Source organism: Salminus brasiliensis, chromosome 4 (genome assembly GCF_030463535.1).
Source record: "Salminus brasiliensis chromosome 4, fSalBra1.hap2, whole genome shotgun sequence".
Lineage (NCBI taxonomy): Eukaryota > Metazoa > Chordata > Actinopteri > Characiformes > Bryconidae > Salminus > Salminus brasiliensis.
This window is the reverse complement of record NC_132881.1, coordinates 7,723,642-7,742,012: the sequence shown is the minus strand read 5'-3', so window position 1 is coordinate 7,742,012 and position 18,371 is coordinate 7,723,642. Positions and strand designations below refer to the sequence as shown.

The 18,371-nt window shown below is 40.4% G+C and overlaps 1 protein-coding gene across 1 annotated transcript; it reads right to left on the bottom strand.

Annotated features, from left to right (window-relative positions):
- Positions 1 to 412: 412 nt before the first annotated feature.
- On the bottom strand, positions 413 to 17,117 carry snx5 (sorting nexin 5). Its single transcript, XM_072677409.1, has 13 exons — positions 16,975 to 17,117; positions 11,916 to 12,020; positions 11,697 to 11,807; positions 9,687 to 9,808; positions 8,325 to 8,448; positions 6,285 to 6,380; positions 6,036 to 6,141; positions 5,722 to 5,797; positions 4,945 to 4,984; positions 4,770 to 4,856; positions 3,282 to 3,441; positions 3,040 to 3,125; positions 413 to 1,630 (listed from the first exon to the last, which is right to left on the bottom strand). The coding sequence occupies exons 1-13, from the start codon at positions 17,008 to 17,010 to the stop codon at positions 1,580 to 1,582; spliced, it is 1,200 nt and encodes a 399-aa protein (XP_072533510.1). The 5' UTR covers positions 17,011 to 17,117; the 3' UTR covers positions 413 to 1,579.
- Between the last annotated feature and the right edge of the window lie 1,254 nt (positions 17,118 to 18,371).

Below are 18,371 nucleotides of genomic sequence, written 5' to 3'. Positions count from 1 at the left end.
TGATCACAGGCTCATGGGTTCAATACCCATCTCTGCTAAGCTGCTATTGCTGTGTCCTTGTAGGTCCAGGAGTGGCGTAGAGTGGCTAATTCTGCGCTCTCACCCAGGCACTCTGTTGTATTTGCAATGTATTGATATTTGTTTCATAGCTTTAATAGTGGTATAAATCCATTATCAAAAAGGGTCAACAATGCTTATGACCGGAACATTGATGTTAACATTGCAGCATTAGGGTCACTTGGGGTCTTCTTTATAATGCAACACCTGGCCTGAATGTTTTGCAGCCTAGTATCTATTTATGAACTTACACATTTTGTAACAGTGCTTATATACTACATCTGACACATCTGAAGTGCAGAAAATGAGGTTTCTTATGAAATGTCACTTTAAATAATCACACAAAAGGCCTGAAAACTGAAACAGGGCTTCTTTAATGCCATCCTTGCAATACTTTTTTTTTCTACAAAAAATGGACACTCCATAGGAAAAATTCTACTTTGAAATCCATTAGAAATACATTCAATTTTCAAAACATCCATATAATCAAATACCTGAACTCCGACATAATTGCATGTATCTGATTTGAGTGCTTTTAAAAAATATCTTCTCAGATTGCGGAACACATTTTGTGCCATTACACAAGAAGTTTTGGTCCACTGGTAATGTCATATGCAATGGGTCTAAAATGTTAGTAACAAGAGAAAACGTGTAGTTTAGTGTAAGAAATAGCAAAATCATGTTTAAATCAGAAGCAGCAGCAGTTCAAGCAAAGGGCAGTTCAATACGGGGGGGAAAGCTACATGATGTAAAGATTATGGGACGTAAACATAAAATAATAAATTGCATGCTGAGGCACAGGCAAATGCCCACCAGGGCTAATCTGCCTCATGGTTTATAGCTAATTATAAACAAGGTGTTCGAAAACACCAAAGCGCAAGATCAACGTGTATAGCTTTTAGAAAGAGTATAGAGGTGAAGAAATCCCTCTATCTAAACATCTGGAAGCTCTGGTATTGTATAGTCCTGGACACCCACCATTTGAGTCACTCCACCAAACACTGGGCACTGCCAAGAAAGACTAACGTACCCACATTTTAAATGCAAAACAAATTTTTGTTTCATAGCATAAATATTTCTGGGTGGCTCATAAGAGATTTTTCACATTTTGACTTTCTTCCATAAAGTGAACACTGTCAGTTTCTGCTCATGAATGGAATTACAAAACCCAAACTAATAAGCCACTGAGAGCAAATGTAAGTGCTGCAATGGAGGCAGCAGAAAAAGAAAAACACACACATTAAAAAAAAAAAAAATAACCCTGACCTTTTCTTGGACACAACCCCTGTCTCGGCTTCATGGTGAGATGCACTTACGTAAGCTTTCACACATAGAGAGACAGAGTGTGTGACGGAGGCGAGACAGGCACTTCTGTAAACATGCTGGAAACATCTTTCGTGTGGTACTGTCCTGATGTGTAGGCCTTAGCAGTGGTTATTGACGATTGATGGGGCTTGAGGAAATGTATCCTGATTCCCTTTGAGTAGGCTGGCAGACATGATCAGGCTTGTTCAGCTGAGGGTCAATTCACCTTGAGCAGCTCAATGCAGCCCTGCAGAAGGGACATGTTGTTCTGTGGAGGGGAAATGAATTGTCAGAAAGACAAAAAAGAGAAAGAAAAATTATAATTCTGGGCCAACAATGATAACTAATGTCTTGTACAGAACCCAGTAACGTAGGGGTGGGAAAGTCCATTCCCTTCACACCTATTCTAATCCCCGCTGCACTGCAAGCTTTTCACAGGGGTTATCAGCTAAGAACTTCCTTTCGTCAGTGCTTCACTAGGTTAAACCCACCTCATCCCCCAAATACTTTAAAAAAAACCTAATACTTGATGTTACACATAGGGCCAACTACACTGCAAGTTTTTCATAGGGGTCATCAGGTAGGCACCTCACTTTGTCAGTGTTTGGCTGAATTAAGCACAGAACACCTCAAGAAGGCTCAACAGCGAGGTATGGCTTCCCAGACCCACTCCCCTCCAAGCTCACTTCCAAGCTCATATCTCCCACAATACCACATTTTTAGTCACACGGTACCCTTTTCCTGCCCACCCTCAGCCTTTCTTATCCAGAACCACCGACTAGATCTTTCAGCTACTTTCGGCGTCCTCTAAATCCGAATTCAACCAGCAAGAACATAATAGACTTCGCTACAAAAACCCCAACACCTATCTCTACCCACCCACGGTCTCTCACCTCAGCCACCAAATCTGCATATTTCAACCTTTTACTTTTATTAGGTACACCAATTTCATCTTCAAACAGCACTATTAGCTCTATAAAATAAACTATACACTAGAATTAGAATTGTCAGCTGATACTGCAGTTGACACAACTGCAGAGTGCTGTTTCTGATCTTGTCACCCTTTTCACTGCTGTTAAGTTGTTTTTTCCTGTTCCACAGAAAAAGAAAAAAAAACTTTGCCTTGGCCATTTTAACATTAAAACATTCTGAGGCTAAAATACTTTAATATAAAGCTGTGGAGCAGGCAACTGCGAATGAAAAATTAAGTCATGCACAAAATTCACCTTTTAGCAATTCTACGTTCTCCATAATGGCACATAGTGCTTGAACCCAGATGGTCGCTATTTGCAATGCAATTTGAGGTCTACAGTGACATTTTACATGTGAAAAAAATTTACATTTGCCCCTGAATTACTGCAAATGTGCTTGGGTTAGTCCGAAAGTGAAGGTGCATGAGTGTTGCATGAAACGTACAACACTCAATAACAACAACAGGGCTCAGTTCTGTTTCTGTTTTGTTACTATACATTAGTGTGAGGTGGTTTGGAACAGGATTACTATAACAAATTATCCAATTCACACTTACACATAATCACTACTATAAAACTACAAACATTCATAGTGGATTAAAATCATGGAGCCCATTTCTAATCACCCACAATTGGCAGTATATTCCCAGGTAACACTAATGTAGCTCAAAAAGCAATACAACAACACTGCTGATATAGTCCTCACCTTGGCATGCTTTATCTCTAGTTCGGCCATCTCGATCAGGTTTTTGCGGAAGGCCACCACACGCCTGCCCTTAAAACTAGTGAGTTCTGTAAAAAAAAAAAAAGCAAGAAAAGAAGAAGAAGAAAACAAAAGAAAAAACTTGATTGCTCAGTCAAACAGACAAAGTCAGGGCTGGGGTGCTCTGAATTTACAAAAAATAAATAAATAAATAAATAATTTAAAAAAAACAACCCAAAACACACCTTGTTTGCCAGACGCAGAGAGCTTGTCAAACTTTTGCAGACACTGTCGCTGGTTCTCCTCAGCCTGTGCAACATCCTTGCTCTTCAGACGAGCCTTATCCAGGGCTTTGTTGGAATTCTCATAGTCGGCGAGGGCCCGCGCACGCCTGTATAAAAGATCCTGAGGGATAGGAGGGGATTGGAGAAGGGAAAAACACCCCAAAACACATTATGGCTTTGCTGGTCAATACATAGTCAAACCTACACGATTTTATTTTTGGAGTTCATCACGAAAAAGACCTAGGAATGTTTTATCAAAATAACTGATGTGTACATGACAAAAATAGTTTAGGAAGGTTACGGCATAACTGGAGTTCAAGAAAAGTTTGTGCTAATGTGACTTGACATTTTGAATGTACAAAGCATTCACTCATCTTACCAAGGGTCAAGCTGCAGGGGCATCTTAAGTAAGCAAAAAAAAGAGACTGACCGTGCGCAACCAATATTGTAAAAGTATGACGATGTCTGAACCAAAATATTCAACTATTTGGAAATTCATCCATTGGGAAGGTTTTCAGGTTTTAACTTCGGGAGTACGGTTTTAACTTTTGTTTTTTGGTGGGACAGGAGGGACTAAATGTGGAAATACAGGCTACTCAGCTTGGGGGCCCTAACTCTCGCTCATTCCCAACACTGAACGCCACTCTTCAGATCATGTCAGCTGTGTTAAAATGCTTTAAATGAAACTATAACAAGACAAAGGTAGTGTGCCAAGTATGCTATTTGAAACTGGCGTGACCACAGTAGCACAACATGCTTACAAAAAGAACATGCTGTGAGTAGACTGTTGTTTGACAGTTCAAAAATCGACCCCATACTAGCTAGCAACTTTTGCTTAGCTAATGTGTCTTGTCTAATCGGCATGACAACTTTTATCTGGTGCTTAAATAGTAAAGTTGCACATAATTACATATAAAAATGTGCCCCACTTTGCTTCAAAAATAATTAACCAGCAGCCAGGGAAAAGGCCAGCACCAAAAACATCCCCATCAGAACGCATTTTCTCAAAGGCTGGTCCTTCATGAACAAGACCAGAAGCTCTCTTTCACAATAGGAAGAGAGCGTAGGTAGGCTTAAGGCTCAAACAAATGCAGCCTGGTTGTGATTTGTATGTTTGTTCAAAAGACATTGTCAGTTTAAAATGTGCTCTGTGCTGCTGTTACTAGAATGCCTCAACACCCCTTCCCTCCGAGACGAGGCTCCAGATGCTCATTACTGCCAAAGCCCCCAAAAAAACTGTATTTGGGACAGCCCTACTGCACACAGTAGCCTAGACTACTCTTGCTGTCTTGTAGATTGTAGATGTCGATTGCAAACTATTTGCAAAACTATAGCATCACTCTTGTAAAAGCTTTGACATTATATTTTCTGGAAACTGAGAAAAAAGGTATGTAAAAAAATAAGCACATTCTGCCAAATCAGACATTAAAGACCAATGGTAGTTCTTACCTTGGCAGCTTGAATGTCTCTCATGTAGTATCTCAGCAACTCTGTGAGCTTGAGCTCCTGATCTGAAGCCACTCTGCCTTCCACTTTCTATAAAGACACACACACTTGAACTGCAAATCTAGCTAATAATAACTGAAAATTAATCTGAGCCATTAGGAGATCCACAAGATCTTACCCTGAGTTTCTCAAGAAGCTCGGAAAACTTCTCCAAGTGCCTGTAAGGAGAAGACACAGTCATAATACACACAGTTAACATGGGTTTATTTCCTGACACCACTGAATCGTTTGGTTTTGTTAGGGTTTTCTTTTAGGCATTTTGTTAGCCTTTGAAACCATACAGATGCCAAACCACAGAAAAAATGGTTGCTTGTATTATAGCTCCCTCTGCTGGCCCAATTCAAAGAGAGTCAAATGAACTGAAACGTTAGAAAATAAGGGGTGGCCATACGACACGAACATATGTGAATGACCAACAAGGGTTACAAAATAAAGAAAAGTCATGAGGCACCATGTAGAATATCCAGCGGCCAGTATCGGAGAACTGCACCCAAAGCACTGCATTTAACAGCCCTGTTCCTCATTTACACCTGGAACCTTGGAACTAATGAGTCAGTTGGACACAACTTGGACATATTCACTGTGACATTAATGGCTGTGTGAGGTTTTCTTTGGAAGATAGTTAAATCTATACTGCTATACAAGCATGTCCAGGTTTCATGTTGCTATACATAAAAGAAAGACACACACTACATATCATAGTCTTACAAAATAAGAACACAATATCAGATTTGTTTTATTGCAAGGTGATAAGTTATTTTTTGCATGGAGTACAAACATAAAAGAATAGACCCCAAACTGAAGTTCCTATTTTGTAATCTTACACATGGTGTGTAGAAATGCTACCTTTGAAGACCTCACCTGCATTTCCTTTTCATCAGAACAGAGTACTCACGTTTTTAGGGCTGTATTGTCTTCTGCACCAATGTTGTTCAATGTTGCAGAAATATGGATGTAATCATCAGCAACATCTAAAGGGAGGAAGCAAAAAAAGTAAGGCAATGACTAGTTTTCATTTCAGCCTGTATGTAACCCACCTTATCTGTAAAAAGTTGACGCTCTCTAAAGATAATTATTTCCACATTTGGTGTGAGGGTTATCAGCACAAATATGTGCTGAGCTTTTAGAATTATTCCCAAAGAGCAGCATTTTGAGCTTTTCTACCTGTTGGCTGAATATAGTTATAGATGCTGCATCTTAAGACCTTACTTTTATGAGCTCTGGTCATCTTTTCAGCTTTGGCAGTTGAATCCTTGATCTTGCTAAAATAATCTAGGAGAAAAGTCTTCTCCTGCTCAAAGAACTCATCAACATCCTGCAACACACAGAATTCCCAATGGTAGTTAACATGCATGATTACTACTGAACGTCTGGCTGCACAGAGTGGATAGTACCTACGGATTAACATCCATAAAAAAAAGATATGTTTATATCAGCATATTAAAAAAAATGCAAAACCTTAATCCCTGAGATGAGGACTTCATCAGCACTCTTCACCATGTTCTTAAAGAAGCCACCAAACATTTCTTTAGCATTTTTCCTCCTCACAGTGAGCTGAAATAGCAAACACAGAAAAGCAGAACATTCATGAGACCAGAAAGGTACAAGGTTATATTAACTCAATCATAAAGTGCTGTCCAAACCTGAACTTTGGCATGAGCATAGCATGTTATATAAATATAGAAAAAATCTATTTCTATGAAGATGATGGAACTGTTGGACAAAATACCAATGTTAAAAAAATAAAACCCACTCTCCCATGCTTCAATATTTCTATTTTTAAAAAACTAAAAAGGTAAAGGTGCTAGTCACTATAAATACACTATGAAACTATGAAACATAAAATTATGTTGGGCAATGCTACTAGTTATTGCAATTTCCAGCCACCTGAAAACGATATCTGTCACAAAGCTTTCATATCAGTTTGACCCTAGAATAAAAGGCTGCTGCCCCCATTTGTTTGGTACATGTGGTTGCTAGTGACTTTGTGTGGGTTGCACAGGAAACATGTGGTGTGTCCAATGATATCTCCACAGGACAAGTGTGGGTGCACGTTTTAATCCAGCCAGAGCACACCTCAATTATCTGACTCTCCATCTCCATAAAATCACTGTAAGCACACTCCCACACATGTCCTCTATATAAAGTAGACCCTTCAAAATGTCCAGGTTAGGTACAGTTGGTAGGTGTTAAATATACAGTGTCAAAGTCTGATAAATACATGATACAGCAGCAGAGAGGAAGCAGAAATGGTGATAAAATGGCATAAAGTAAGTAAATAATGATAAAGCTGTCTGATGTGATACATTGTTTATTTTTTACTATATTGTGCATAAAAAAAATGATTCAGTGATCATTTTGAAACAAAAGCCAGAATATGAGCAAGAGTAGAAACTTCAGTACACTAGGTGGCGATTTGCTTGTTTCGCTCAAGGGAAGTAATCCATCCATTCCCTCACAACAGCCACACTATAAAAAGTGGTATGCCTTTCAAAAAAATAAATAAATAAATAAATACATGAATAAATGAATAAATAAAACACCTTTTAAAAATGATTTCATGTTGTATTACGCAATTGGGCAACTGGGTTTGTTCAACTCAAAGAAATACTTTGAATGAACCATTATTCGATTCATAGTATTTATTTGAGTTGGATAAATCCAGTTCAATGGCATGTTATGTTTAACATAAAGTCATTTATTTTAGGCTGAACAGGCAAACCAATTTTTACAGTGTAGCAGATATGGGAAAGAATGGATTACTTACTTTTACTTTTCCCATCTAGTGAGCAAAAGGAAGACATTTCATTTGAGTCAATGGGGTCTTGGGGGCGGTTCTGCGACAGCTTATTATTTATAAATACCAGGAAACATGATATCACATATTCTTATATTTGCCCTTGGTGATGTAGGCAAATAAAAGATGCCATTTTAGAGGCAGCCAAAAGTCATTACGTTCTAATTGAAATTAGTCTAAACACCAGAATTTTGTATCCTGAGCAACAGATCATGAATCATGGAAATATGAACCATATTCAGGTAGACCTCACTGAAGGGGTCTGTAAATTTTTTTGTTGTTGTCCCAGTGGACATTGCTGGCTGCCTGTCTTTCGGCATATGTTGAATTACAAAATTTAAAGAGAACTAAAATAACTAATATTGAAAAAATATATATAAAATGGGGAAGCAGCATCTGAATAATCAAATTCTGAATAATCAAATTCTGAATAACGTTAAAATGAAATTTGGGGATAATAATACTACAAGGATTCTATGCATTTGTGTACCCCAAAAACAGCCTCCATAAAAGCTAAACAACAGCGATACACATTAGTGCTTAACTAAGCAGGATGTGGCCCTGGGGTCACCATCTTCCTGTCAGTCCTCTCTTCATTCCATGTGGGTCCATCCTGCCAACACTGCAGCTTCACAGGAACTGAAGCCTGTGTGCATTTTGCTCTTAGAAAGAAATAGAACAGAAAAAAAACAAACACTCACATCCTGGTCATACTCCAGGAATATCTGGAAGTTTCTGTCCTTGCTGAAGTTTGGGTGGGAAGAAAGCCGTTGGAGGAAAATTTCGTGCACCTGCACAGTCTTCTTAAACACAGCCAGGTACTCCCTAAAGAGCAACACAATAAAACACACAACCCAAAGATTAAAGACTGACTAAGAAGTACATAGAACAAAAAAATACCTAGAACTGATAACAGAGTTAAACAAACATTTACAGCAGATAACTTGTTAAATTTACCTTTAGGGGAAAAGGTTTTTTTTTTCTTTTAAAGAAACTGATTTTACAAGTAAATGGCATTAACAATGGAAAAGCTGTAGGGTAGTTATAAATTTGTGTTTATATATAAGTCAGAAAAACATTTTTCAAACATTAATATGAATGTGACTCAGAAAACAGGCTCTATATTTTAATATGATGTACTTCAGAGTGAAACAGGATATTCTGGTGGGAAATAACTGTGGGTGGGAAATGATGTCAGCCATCAGGATATGATTGGCTTATGAAAAGCAGGTGCAAGTCTAAAGTAAACCATGGGGGCCATTCTCCTTCTGTCGTACCGTTGGCATGAAATCCTGGTAGTACAGGAGGTAGAATGTAGGTAGCAGGAGGGGGGTGGGACAATGTGAAAATGTTAAATCAAGAGTCAGGCCATATTTATTTGAGCATAGATGTGCAGTCAGATAGAGTGGGGATGCTAGACAGAAGGTGTTGGATGGGGAGGTAAAACAAGCTACGATATTATTGGTTAATATAAGAGTTTCTTTTTGTAGTTTGTAGCAAAAAGAAATAGTAAATATCTAAAATAAATTAATTATATATGCGTGTCTTCTTTGTCACTATACAGCACAGCTGAATGCATAAAACCAACTACAAACAGGCACCAACAACAAAAAAAACACATGTAAGAGACAAAGGAGTGTGAAGAACCTTAATCATTTTCACACATGAACTCTGGAAAATGGTCAGAAAATTAGGTCAGGACATTTTTTGCAGTTGCCCTTTCACACCAAGCATATAGTCAGAATTTCCATGTCAGATGTGTTCTCACTACAGGAAATGTTCTGTGTGGTTTCAACAATGGGCAGTGCCTGTGTAACATGTGCATTAAGTATGACGTGACCCACTGTAACTTGAAATTCATCTCTCGGACATTACCCGGACTTTGTACTTTACATACAACTGATTCAGATGTTTGTGTTTACACATACAGCTCCTCCAGGCAACGATTTGGAAACGTTCTTGGTTCCCATGCATTTCCTACGCCTAAAAGGTTCACACTCACACTGTTTCTACAGTAAACCTCCTATGGCTCAAAGAACAGAGATCATGTGTTTAGAACTCACGCCTCCAGTTCCTGCTTCATTTTAGTATACTCTTCCTTAGTCATGGTGGATTCCCCTTCTCCGAGCTTGTGCATTTTCTCCCTAGGGCTCTCAAAGTCAGGCTTTGGTGGAGCAGGGGGAATCTGCAGAAGACAAAGAGAGATTAGTGAGAAAGAAGTGAGAATGCTGAGCAAGACTGTAAATTATAATTGACAACTCACTGAGCATTTAATGGGTCACAAACTCAAAAAGCAAGTCAGTTTAAAGAGTGCCAGGCAGAGGTTTGACAAAGAATGGATTTAGTGGTGGCTTTATCAACCCAGGCCATAAAGTACTCACACTGCTTATAACCTTTTTTTATGTTTTTGAGGCTCTTCTGTTTATTTAAGAAATTAGAAAAACTATGAGTGCATTATTACTTTTGCCAATTCACAGGTGACAACTCAATCGCACTAGTCTCTACAACACAAAACAACAAACAAGTAGCATCATTAGAAGGTTTAAACCTATGGCTCGGGGACTGCAAGTTTGAATCCCGAGCCATGTGACTTTGCCATCAGCAGACAGAGTCTGAGAGAGCACAACTGGCCACACTCTCTCCGGGTGGGTAGATGGCGTTCAGACACCAGCACAGGTGGTGGAGCGGAGCTGGGGACCCGGCACTTTCCTCCAAGAGTCTGCCCGGCAATGTTGTATCTTTGTACACATCAAATGAGAAGGAGAAGTCCCTACCCTCCTATTGTCGGGAGCATTGCAAGTGCCAAGGGTTGTTGCGAATGGGACGGTTAATTGGAGAAATAAACTGACAAACAAAATGATTAAAAAATAAATAAATAAATAAATGTATATTAAAAAAAACAAAAAACTTGCTAATGCTGATATTTGTTTCTGCGTGGGTGACATTATTGGGGCCTCCTTTGCCACTCTAATGTTCTTGTACACAGAATTTCATTTGTTCCTCCCTCTCTCTTTCGCGCTCTCTGGCACTTTTTCAGTTTCTACTCTCCACACTTTGGCTTTTACCTACACTAACCTTTGCATAACCTTCTAACATTACACATAAGAATCCTGTCTGCCTACCATAATACCAACTCACCTACCATCTCAACTTTCTAACAGGAGCTGCAGAACAAGGATACAAGGCTAAATGGGAGTCAACAACAACACAATCGCAAACAGCAGTAGTCATTTAGAAAACAACCCCGTTCCCACAGTGGATCACAGAGCAGTTCAGTTTCCAAAGGCTCAGGAATCCTTGTTAGAATAGATGGCAAGGCCTTCCAAGGAAAATCTGGCTGCCACCCTCAGCTAAAACTAGGTCATCTCTGGACATTCCAGCCGAACAGTAATCTAACACATTCCTGCAGACACAGAAATAGCTGACTTACCACAAAATAGGGCATCTGTAATGTCTATCCCAGGATGTCCTTGAAATACACATTACTGAAAATGTTAAGATAAGCTGACAAGGAGCCTTTGGGGGAAACATACACGATTTCCCCCTTCGTCCTGATGCAGCCGATCAGGCCAGAAGTTAACTTGCGTCTAGTTCTGCCATGGAGCTAAGAAGTATTTTCAAAGTGTCCAATCGGTTTGCATCTCTTTTATTAGTGGTTATGGTTTGATTTGATATTACTATATACATCTATACTCATGTATGAGTGTGTATTGATTATCAATGATTAAAATTCATTAAGAACAATTACAGGCACGGTTCTCGCATTGGCATTCCCGCAACATTTCCATGAGAAAATGCAACAGAACAGACATTTCTTCTCAAGAACGGCTGGTGAATAAGCCCCATTGAGTTTCTGTTAAAGAACAGAGAGCTAGGCCTTATCAGCTCTCAGTATTCCAGCTCTTTGCTCTTTGTCAGTTAGGTCAACTGAAAACAAGCAACGTGATAATTCGATGAGGGAGAGGGGGGGGGGGACTAAAACGTTCACCTAAAAGAGCAAACGTCATATTACTGGCCTGTCTACAGCAGTCTAGCGTGTACACGGCACTTCGGATTAAGTTACTGAAACTCACGATGAGGCCGGCATATTCCTCCGTCTCCACGAGTGTGTCATGCAGCCAGATGAAGTCCTCATGTTGTCGTGGCACAGAAAAGTCTGGCTTCTGGAAGCTGTTTAGTGTAGTCTAAAACAGACAAGTGCATGTTAATAAGCATGACAAACTGTAATCCACCTAATTCTATGCAACACAGCTTAACGTAAATCCTCAGCCCAAAGTGGCATTTTTGCGTACCTTGGTGTGGACTGTAAACTTGACTTTGTCGCGCTCACAGAGGGCATCAGGAATGTCGATGAGAAGCGAGGAATCATTGTTCAGGTCCACGGACACAGAGCGCAACTGGTTGAACAAGGGAAAAAAGCTCAATTTTATTGTACATTCGCAAATAAGCTCTGCAGTTCTGTGTACACTGGAGCACATAATCAGTATTATGTCTCCCCAGCAAGTGTTTTCATGTCTCAATACAGATAAATGATGGGAAATGCTATTACTAGCCTATTCCAACAAACTCATAAACATACATGTAGATATGCTAATGTGTCATCATACACTATACAGACAAAAGTATTGGGACACCTGCACATTCATTGTTTCTTCCTAAATCAAGGGTATTTATAATTAACAAAAACAAAACTTTGTCTCTTATTGAAGTAACTGTATATTGTATCCTGTATAGTAAATTGTCTCCACTGACTAGGGAAGGCTTTCTACTAGATTTTGGAGCATTGCTGTATGGATTGCATTAAGCAACAAGAGGGTTAGTAAGGTCTCCAACTTCCTAGCTCATCCCAAAAGCACTGGATGGAGCACCACCATTCCAGAGAACACAGTTCTTCCACTGCTCCACAGCTCAATGCTAGGGGACTTTATACCCCTCTAGCCCACACCTGGCTTTAGTCATGGTGCCAATAGATTCATGATTATCTGCTCTGCTCTATTGGCAATATTTCTTTACATTGACTGGATAAGCTGTGTGTGTGTGCAAATTTGGACCAGCCCTTAACTGGTGTGGTTATTCTCACTTCTCCTTTTATGAGAAAAGCAGTAGCAGTTCAACAGCGCATGAGTAATCTTCTGTACCACAACCATGTCTCCGCACCCTTCATTACGTACTGTTTATTACTTACCTTACATGTTATTACATTAATGCAACACATTTAATTATTACTTCCCTCTAATCTGGTCTAATCTGGGCTTGAAGCTGAAGTAGACCGCAGTCGTCCACACAAACAAAGAGGAAACTGTACGATAAAGCTCCACAACACAATTCTACTGCAACTTGTAAACACCAAGTCACATGATTGTGAGTATGGATTGCGATGCATTACTTTTAATGGCAAATTATGCCTCCAATCAAATTCTTCCAATATTTAAATTCACATATTGCCTTCAGGTAATAATGTACGGGGAGAAGCAGGGGGAAACTTCCGCTTTGTGGTAGGAAGACAGCCCCCCCCCCCTCTCTGACATGTGGAGTCAGGAATGATAGAGGACAGGGTTATAAGGGAAGTGACATGGTGGTGAAGGGTTGAGCAGACTGGTTGCACTGAACAAGGTAGAGATGGAATTTATAGGAAGTTAGATTAAGGAATTAGATTAAGCAAAATGCAGTTATTTCCTAACTCCATATTTAGCAGATATTCTTATCGAGAATATCTTATCGAGAATTGTCTTGCCCCTATTACATTTAACTACAATATAACCTATTATAGTGGTGTTAATGATTCCTGCCTAGACAGGAGCCAAACTACTGTGTACAGGGCAGTGGTGTTATCCACTGCGCTACTCAACTGGAACTACCAGAGCCCCCCGTGCAGACAGATGCCTTGGTCTGAGCACAAAGAGCAACCCCAGCTTGTACTGTAAAAGGCCAGAAACCATCCTTAAAATTCTCACAGCTCCACAGAGGTTCAGATACCCGAAACCATACCAACTAGATCAAGATTTGTGTGGAGGAAAGAATCCAGCTAGGCCAGCAGACACCTAGATCTCCTAGATGACAACGTCAGCTGAAAGCAGTCCTCAGAGGAGTTGAGAAACATCCTTTAAACATTCCTCAGAGGAAACAGGAAAGAGCACTCTCAGAAGAGCACTCTTTCTTTTGCTTTCTCGTTCCCTCATGAAAAAAAATACATTTGATTTTTCCCCTAGTGTTATGAGCCATTGAGGGTGATCCTGCAAGACTGCTGTGCAAGCTGGACACGGGCTTTCATTTGCCATCAATTGACAGACAACGTGTTTTGGTCTGTGCCTTGCTTTTCTGTGCAGAAAGCACCCAACTCATCCCAAAAGCATTGGACGGAGCAGCATCCACCATTCCAGAGAACACAGTTCTTCCACTGCTCCACAGCTCAATGCTGTGGGGCTTTATACCCCTCTAGCCCACCTTTGGCATTAGGCAGCATGGTGCCAATAGATTCATGGTCATCTGCTCCAGAGAGTCCTAATCTATTGTCAGCACTACAGGGACTAGACAAGCTAGTGAGTGCATGCGTAAAGTAAAGTAGCTGAATGCATTCATTAGACGGATTGTCCACAAACATTTAGAGATATAGTGTAGTTAAAGGCGGTCCTGGATTATGTTGACCAAAGTGATTTAGGTTTGTGGGGGTGCATGAACACCCTGACGCCACAGCGTAAACCAATTAGTCAAACTTACTGTCCATGACAGTAAGAGAAGATGGCCCTAGCTGGAAAACACTGCTCTCAGTGGGCAGTGGTGGCTCAGCGGTTAGAGTGCCGGGATATCGATAACAGGGTTGTAGGTTCGATTCCCGGGCTCGGCAAGCTGCCACTGTTGGGCCCTTGAGCAAGGCCCTTTACCCTCTCTGCTCCCCGGGCGCTGGAGTTGGCTGCCCACCGCTCTGGGTGTGTGTGTGTACTCACTGCCCCTAACACATGTGTGTGTGTGAGTGTGTGTTCACTACCAGATGGGTTAAATGCGGAGGACACATTTCGCTGTACAGTGTACAGTGACAAATACGTGCACCTTTACCTTTACCTTTTAAAAGAAGCTAGGCTAATGGAGGACGGCCAATCTAGAGGTCGGTGGGTCAATGAAACAAGAGGAGTCCTCTCTATTTGGGCTAAAAACACAAGCCCATCTATGAGGCTATTTAACTGAAAATTTGCAAGCCATCTGCACTACTTGTCTCGCTCTCGGTCTCGCTCTCGGTCTCGGTCTCTCTACACGCGGCAGTGAGAGGGTTGGAGACGATGGTTCAAACAAGAACTCATGATTTTGAATCACCATTTCTGGAGAAAACAGATAAAGATCACATGTGTTCCTTCCAGGAAATACAACTTGAAACAAGGAACTCCTGAACAGCCCATTACACAGACAAATTTACAACTCGTGGACATGTTTCATCTTGACATCAACCTGATTTCCAGTTACGGAAGCAGATTTAGATGTACATGGCAGTTTCAAGGAGGACATGCCCTCCCTAATGAAATTACTGACTCATGCACAGTTTAAATGGAGTCGATTACTGCAGAGAAAACGACTGTGACACAGAGCAGAAATCTGTACATCTGGCAATGATGTTCTCACGATTCTGTAGTATCTAAAAGGAGCCACTACTCAAATGGAGAAGCCCTCAGCCTCCTTACTGGAATGTAATAGAGCTGTGGGGCCCACTTATGAGAGGACCACCTCACGTCAGAGGTTACATAGGCCCCATTTATACCTGGCCACTTCATCGGTCTTGGGCCACAGGATTACCAAAAGAAATGGCACAACAAAGGTATCTGATGATGAAGATCCACCTCTCTAGAGAACTCAAGGTTCAATCCTGGATCGGGTTGTGGTGCAGCTTGGCATTGGTCATGTTGAATTAGACTCATGAGATATATATATATATATATATAGGAAATTCTTTAAGACATGAGTTGATTCAATTCAAATGTTAATATTTCTAAAGGCTTTTCATAACAAATGTTGCCACAAAGCAGCTTTACAGAGATCCGGGTCCAAGCCTCTTTTGAGTAAACCAGTGGCAATCCCTCGGATCAAGAGGAGGAGACCTCGAGAGGAACCAAGACTCAAGAAGGGAACCCATCCTGCTCTGGTCGACACTGGATAGAACAATAAAAAGCAAAACAGCAATAAACCGATACTGAATTAAGAGAACAGCCACCTGTAAGCAAGCAATCCACCTGTGTCAGCAATGGGTCCACCTTAAAGTAGCTGAGGTCCCAAACACACGGTCGTGTCCAGCTACTTTTGGCCAGATACTGTAGGTTATGCACACTGGACTTGAGAATCCATCCAAACAAGGACACCCACATTAACGCCCTAAGATTTCTAGTGTGTTCTTGCTGCTGTTTGTTTGTTTACTTCTGTTTTTCCGTCTCACCATCAGACACCAGCTGCTGTAATCAGCCCTGTGATAACGGTGGGTGTTTACTGAAAGGGATATTTAACATCAATGCTAGAAAACAAAGAGCGGAGTATGAAAATTAGTAAGAAGCATCTGCAGCATGCACTTATCTGTAAGCTATTAAGACTACGTTAACCAGTAGTTTCCACGCTTTACAGCTAAATAACTACCAGTTTCCCTCTAGTAAATACAACTATGCTGTGGCATCTATAACCAGACATCTTGTCCATATATTTTAGACACAACTTGAAGGCGGCATTACATGCATGTGCCTGAACATACAAATATAAAAAATTATTATTATTATTATGAAACTATTTAGTTTAGTGAATATGAAAGATTCAGGCCTGTCCACCAGCTACCAGCCCACCCTTTCAGTTAGTAGACCCTTTTTTGGCACTCATTGCCCTTACTGCAAGCTTTCTCAACGTTGCCAAAACGTTTTAATCAAACAATGAGCAACGTCCTGGTAACGTTTGATCTGACTGAATTTGGGTCTTTTTTTTTTTTTTTTTTTTTTTAACTATACGTTTTGGGAACGTTACTTCAAACGTCTCCATAACGTTAGAGCTCAACTAGCGTCAGCTGGGTGACGTTGTGTGCGAAGCGTTCGAATAACGTTGTGATGCAAACCATTATCACGTCAGACGTTTTCAGAACGTTCCTGAAACGTTAGCTACTAACGGTAGGGTTACGGGATAAGCTTCAGTGCTGAACGTTGTTATGTTATGGGGACGTTGATCTGATGTGGGCTGCTCCACAGCTGCTGATCATGTGAAGTTCTACGAACTTCTCCAGGTGCGCCCTTCCGCCCTTCCTCCCTACCTCCCTTCCTCCCTTCCTCCCTAACTTCTGAACAACGAGCGCGCGCGAGCGGGCTAACACAGCGGAAACAGCGCGGCGAGGCCTACCTTCTCCCTGTCGCTGTCCTGTGAGATGGCTGTCATGGTTGTAGAGCTCCGTTTTGTGTGTGTCGGAGGCCCGCAGCTGAGTTCTGGAGATGTTTGCAGCTAGCTGCTACTTTTACTTTTTCTCTTTCGCTGCTGAAGGAAGGAGCGCTTCAGTGGAAGCAGGAGAACCGACGAGGGGACCGCTACCGCCTCCTACTGTGCCGGAGCTGTCAAACACACACGATTTGTTCGCCCACATCAAAAATATCAATGTTTTCGACTGAGTACATTTGCTTAGATTTGCTCATTCACATATTTTTATTTGTTATGCTTTCATACTGCGTCCTATGTACAGAATTCCCGCCCGTAAACCCTTACAGCGAAAGTTTGGGCTGCATTTCAAATAGCGTCATACTCCCTATATAGCTAGTGCACTACATGAGACACATAGAGAGTGCCATTGGCTTTCACAATGAAATAGTCCACTAATGTCTATCGAGATTACATACACCCATGACTGATTCCTAAAAGTATTTTTTGGACACGTAATGTAGCTAATATTTAAGTGTCGATATCAATAACTGCGTGACCTATGTAGTGCACTGTATAGTGTGTAGGGAGTCAATTGAGACGTAGCCTTGCTTTCACCGCAGGCCTGTATATTCACGTTTATTTTCACTGTCTAATTTCGCCTTCATGTATACTCTCAAATTACAAATTCTGCTTGTGCAAAAAAACTAGATATCTTTAAAAAAAAAAAAAGGTGTGACTAGTCAGAATGGCTTCATAGATCTGCAGAGAGATTATTACTAGTATAAAAAAAATTATAGTTAATATTGATCTCTATGAGAAATCTAGTACAATGCATTTCATTATTATGTTTTATTATTATTATACATTTTGTTATGAAGATAATAAAATAATATTTCCACCATATCGCCCACCCCAACCTATAGATTCACCCCTAAATAAAAATTCGACTAATGACTGTTGGGTGTGCTCTACAAAAACACGATAGGAAAATATTATTTAGCTAGAGACTTTAAAATTAATATTCTTTAATCTAATTAAGTAAATAATGTATTAAATTGAGGGAACAGGTTGTATTAAGCTGACTAAGGGATTTGTTAAATTACTGGAATGTTGTTAGTGTCTAAATATTATTTTTATACCTCGATACTTTAGGGGCTCCGTAGATTTAGTATTAATATGATTAATATGGGGTAAAAAATAAGATGAATATTCTTAACAGAGCTATTAAAAAAGGAGGACTGTCTCTAGGCGGAACGATTGTTTAAGAGCACTGTCTTTGTTTTGGCCGACCGGGATTTTGGAGGGGGGGGACAAAAAAACGGAGAATTGTGGGAAGTGTAGTTTTTTGTCGCGGAACCGTTACCGCTTGGATGGACTGTGGCACT